The 5593-nt window shown below is 38.2% G+C and overlaps 1 protein-coding gene across 1 annotated transcript in view; it reads left to right on the plus strand.

Annotated features, from left to right (window-relative positions):
- The window catches only part of PEX1 (peroxisomal biogenesis factor 1), a 45533-nt gene that overhangs the window by 22189 nt on the left and 17751 nt on the right, over nt 1-5593 (plus strand). The window contains 4 exon segments of the mRNA XM_017536426.2: nt 838-970; nt 1566-1662; nt 3367-3537; nt 4948-5102. Of these exon segments, the coding sequence (XP_017391915.1) occupies nt 838-970; nt 1566-1662; nt 3367-3537; nt 4948-5102 (556 nt within the window).

Below are 5593 nucleotides of genomic sequence, written 5' to 3' on the forward strand. Positions count from 1 at the left end.
AGTAATAAAGCTAATTTTAAAAGCTTGGAGGCCAGGCACAATGGCACATGCATATAATCCCAGTACTTTGGAAAGCCGAGGTGGGTGGATCACCTGAGGTCAGGAGTTCAAGACCAACCTGGCCAACATGGTGAAACCCCATCTCTGCTAAAAATACAAAAATTAGCCACACGTGGTGGTGGATGCCTATAATCTCAACTACTTGGGAGGCTGAGGCAGGAGAATCACTTGAACCTGGGAAGCAGAGGTTGCAGTGAGCTGAGATTGTGCCACTGCACTTCAGCCTGGGCGACAGAGCAAGACTGTCTCCAAAAAAAAAAAAGCTAGGATTCAGAGACGACATTAATCAGTATACTTTCTCTCAAGTAGAGGACAATTTCTAAGATTTTAGTCTTAAAATTTATTAACTAGTCTGAGCACAGTGGCTCATTTCTGTAATCCCAGCATTTTGGGAGGCGGAGGCAGATGGATCACTTGAGACCAGGAGTTAGAAACTAGCCTGGCCAACATGACAAAACCCTGTGTCTATAACGAATGCGCGCGCACACACATACACACACACACACACACACCAGTTGGGTGTGGTGGTACATGCCTGAAGTTCCAGCTACTCAGGAGGCTGAGGTAGAATCACTTGTGCCAGTAAGTTTGAGGCTGCAGAGAGCTGGGTTCACACCACTGCAGTCCAGCCTGGATGACACAGCAAGCCCCTTTCTTAAAAAAAAAAAGATTAAAAATAAAATTAACTACACTGGGAAGGAAAGCGTCAGCATTTTTTACAGCTTAATTTTATCCTGCTTCAGTCTTTTATCATGTAACCACATATGTCTTTTACAGAGGAGTGAATTCCTTAGGCGTATCCTCCTTGGAACACATCACTCATAGCCTCCTGGGACGCCCTTTGTCTCGACAGCTGATGTCTCTTGTTGCAGGACTTAGGAATGGAGCTCTTTTACTCACAGGAGGAAAGGTAAGTGGTTACAGTGTGTTCATTTTTCAGTAACTAATAACTTTTCATTTATCTTTCTTGATCGTCTATTATATAGGGTTGTATATACGACATATGGAAAGCACTCATTTGTTCACTAATATTTCAGTGTGCCTGCTTTCAGGTGTTGGGGGAGTGATAAATAAGACTCATGTTCTCCTTCCCCTTTTTCTGTGTCAGTTGATAACAATTATATGATTTTTTTTTTTAGGCTGTAAGGTGCTTGCAAATGTTGAACCAGCCTTGCATACCAGTGATAAATACCACGTAGTTGTGGTGTGTCATTCTTTCTACATTGCTGAGTTCTGTCTGCTAATATTCTGTTGAGCTGTTGTCCAAATAAGTTTGAGAGTGATTAGTTTGCAGTTTTCTGTTTTTGTATTGTCTTTGTTTGGTTTTGCTATCAGTGTAATTCTGGCCTCATAAAATGAGTTGGGAAGTATTCCCTCCTCCTTTTTTGTTTTTTTTGTAAGAGGTTGTATAAAATTTCGGCTGAAACTTGGTGGTTATCACAATGACAGAAACTATTTCTGTGACTGAATATCTTGGGAATTCTTACAAAGCAATTATTTTTTAGGGAAGTGGAAAATCAACTTTAGCCAAAGCAATCTGTAAAGAAGCATTTGACAAACTGGATGCCCATGTGGAGAGAGTTGACTGTAAAGCTTTACGAGGTATGAGTATGGTAACACTCTACATAAATCCCTTTTTCATTAGAAAGACAGGAATGTTATAATTAATGCTATCAATCTGATAAATAACACATACATCTAGTCTTTAACTTTTCTCTTGATCATTTAGTCATTGAAATTTCTTAGTTATTTTAAGTCTTTGGTTTTCTAATGTTTTTGACAAAATTTCTAAAACTCTCCATATTTGATAGAGGCCTATTTTTTTTTCTAGCCAGAACTCTTTGTGGACTATATTACTGGAAGTGCTCACTGATACTGCTGTGAAAAATTAATACTTAGAATACACTCTAATCAGTATAAATGATCTCTAAATTGCTATGGGAAACTGGGAGAATGGTTGCTTCAGGGGAGAGAAAGTAGGAGGCTGTGATCAGCAATGAGAATTACAGTTTACCATGTAATACTTTTGTACTTTTAAAGTCCTTAACATTTACATTATTATTTATTCAATTAAAAAAATATTGGGCTGGGTGCAGTGGCTCATGCCTGTAATCCCAGCACTTTGGGAGGCTGAGGTGGGTGGATCACCTGAAGTCAGGTGACTCTCCATATTTGAGTTCAAGATCAGCCTGGCCAACATAGTGAAACCCTATCTCTACTGAAAATACAAAAAATTAGCTGGGCATAGTGGCAGTTGCCTGTAATCCCAGCTACTAGAGAGGCTGAAGCAGGAGAGTTACTTGAACCCTGGAGGCGGAGGTTGTGGTGAGCCAAGATCACGTCATTGCGCTGCAGCCTAGACAACAGCCTAGACAGCTAAACTCTGTCTCAAAATAATTAATTAATTAATTAATTAAAATATTGGGAAGATTTTACTTTGAACAGTTCATTTTTCCCCCTTGGGTACCATTATCATATAGTCCCAACTAATTATGAACTTGTGTGTTTTCTGTTCTTTGTAAATTTAACCTTCCTTCACCAGGAAGTTTGAAGCCAAATTTGTGATTTAAATATAGCAACTACAGGATCTCTAGGCAGCTGCATTTGCATTTGATGCTACATGAATCTTGATCCCTTACTCTCACTTATGTTTTCCAACATCCTACATTTTTTATTTTGTTGTAAGCCATCTAAAATTCTCAATGGAATGAAACTGGGTATAAATGAATACATGCATAGAGAAATTATGGTAGCATATTTTTTTCTTTTCTTTTCTTTTCTTTTTTTTTTTTTTTTTGAGACAGAGTCTTGCTCTGTTGCCCAGGCTGGAGTACAGTGGCACGATCTTGGCTCACTGCAACCTCCGCCTCTCAGGTTCAAGCGATTCTCATGTCTCAACCTCCCAAGTAGTTGGGACTACAGGTACATGCCACCATACCTGGCTAATTTTTGTATTTTTAGTAGAGATGGGGTCTCACTATGTTGGCCAGGCTGGTCTCAAACTCCTGAGCTCAAAATGATTTGCCTGCCTTGGCCTCCCAAAGTACTGGGATTACTAGCATGAGCCACTGCACCCAGCCTTTTCTTAGTTTTATAAAATTTGATAGTTTACTGCAACTTTTGAGACTGTATTAATTGAACCATGTTAACGATGAACAAGTTTTTGTGATTGGTATATTAACAAAATATAGATCAAATTTTTATAGTTAAATTAAAATTGAACTTTTCTAGTGCTTTCAAAAAGACAGCCTGAACTTTCCTGGCACTGAAATAATACTGAAACCGTTTCATATCTTCTGTATTAAGGAAAAAGGCTTGAAAACATACAAAAAACCCTAGAGGTGGCTTTCTCAGAGGCAGTGTGGAGGCAGCCATCTGTTGTTCTGCTGGATGACCTTGACCTGATTGTTGGACTACCTGCTGTCCCAGAACATGAGCACAGTCCTGATGCAATGCAGAGCCAGCGGCTTGCTCATGGTAAATGCATCCACTACTGGCTCAAGATCTTGTTCTTTTGTCAGTAGGTATTTTTAGTCTTATGATAAATCTCTCTTCAGAGAATATTATATGTGTTAAGAGTTGTGTTTGAGGCCCCTGATAGCATTCTGCTGTTGTCCTATAGACTGTATTAGCAAAATTGGTAGAGTAAAAACAGTGTGAAAATTCTGCAGCTTCATGGTTAGTCCTTTAGGGTTTTTCATTCTTCTTGTTTAATTTACAGATTTACTTTTTTGTTCATTTGACAAATATTTATCAAATGCTTGTGCACAGTCTGTATTCTTAAAGTCTAGGAGAAAAAAGAGTGAACAGTGTTAGTACAGAATGATACTATTAATGATGGCTACTATGTATGAGTAGCCATCCCTTTCTTATCTTTCTTGGATTGCTTTGTATTCTACATGAAGTATACACAGGGTAGTGTAGGAGCATATAACCTAAACTGGGGGTTAGGTGGGATAAGGAGTTATCAGGGACAGCTTTTTGGAGGAGTTGATAACTGAGCTGAGTTTTGATGGAAGAGTAGAAATTAGCATGAAGCAATTTCTTGCTAATAAAGAAGCAAAGGAAGCATGGTCTACAAAGGCACAGAGAGGTACAAGAAGTAATGGTATGTTGGGGAATTCCCTGTTGACTGGAGCTTAGAGTGCAAGGAGAGGAGTGGTAAGGAGGTGAGGCTGGAGGATTTGGCAGCATTGACTTGCTTCAAGGTTAAGAGTTGAAATAGATATAAAATGCAAGCAAGAGTCACTTGGATTATTAACTAATGTATTAATCTCAAATTTTGAAATCTATACACTAATGTTACTAATCTTACACTAGATCTGTTACTGTTCTTAAACTAGATCTTAAACACTAGATCTATTAGTCCAGTGTTTAAGGGAGTGCTGCAAATTTCTAGGTCAGGAGAGGACTCAGATGTATATTATTACCTATTTCACTTCTCACCTTCTCATATCAAACATTACAAGAACTAGGATAGAAAGAGATTGTTCTGGAAGTCATAGGAATATGAGCTGTATTTTGTTTAACAAACAGAATACAATATGGAATTTTATCACCCTCCTAGAATATTCATTTCAGAGACACATTTTTATTCATTCATTTATTTCATAAGATCCAAGAGTAGGGAACCTCACTAGACATTGCTCTGAGTATATGGTCTGAGTTTGCAGTACCTCTTGTGCCTCCATTAGATTTACTAGGTCCTTGATAGATAAATCAGTGAATAATTAGATGGATTAATTTTTTAAAGGCATGAAAGAGCAATACCATACATACTCAACCTTAAAACACAACCTTAGAGTGTCATTATTTTTAATGAATGTGTAGTTTGTAAATTTCATGTTTATTTTTCCTAAGCTTTTACACTGTGTTGCTTATTTCCAGCTTTGAATGATATGATAAAAGAGTTTATCTCTATGGGAAGTTTGGTTGCACTGATTGCCACAAGTCAGTCTCAACATTCACTACATCCTTTACTTGTTTCTGCTCAAGGAGTTCACATATTTCAGTGCATCCAACACATTCAGCCTCCTAATCAGGTAATACCCCTCTTGTAAAGACTATTGAAATATGTCCCTTTTATAGAAATTATTTTTCAATTTAATTAGTAATTTATGGCTTTAAACTTATGCTTCTGTTAATGATCTTAAGGGTAGGTAAGTCAGCATTTGGTACATATTGTGCTAGAGGCACAAGTTATAGTTTATAGCCACCTGAAATGTTAATATACACTTTCCAAGAAAATGACTTTTTTGAAAATGGTATTTCTTTGAGAAAGAACAGTGTGAAATAAACAGATGGCTTTTAAATACTTCATTAAATTTTTTTTTCCACCATCGCATTATGGCACTTAGTCCCCTTTGGAAACTCATGAGGGTTTTAGTGGCAGTGAGCTGAAAGAAGTATGTTCCAGCCGGGCGCGGTGGCTCACGCCTGTAATCCCAGCACTTTGGGAGGCCGAGGCGGGTGGATCACGAGGTCAAGAGATCGAGACCATCCTGGTCACCACGGTGAAACCCCATCTCTACTA

Source organism: Cebus imitator, unplaced genomic scaffold (genome assembly GCF_001604975.1).
Source record: "Cebus imitator isolate Cc_AM_T3 unplaced genomic scaffold, Cebus_imitator-1.0 Scaffold98, whole genome shotgun sequence".
Taxonomy (NCBI): domain Eukaryota; kingdom Metazoa; phylum Chordata; class Mammalia; order Primates; family Cebidae; genus Cebus; species Cebus imitator.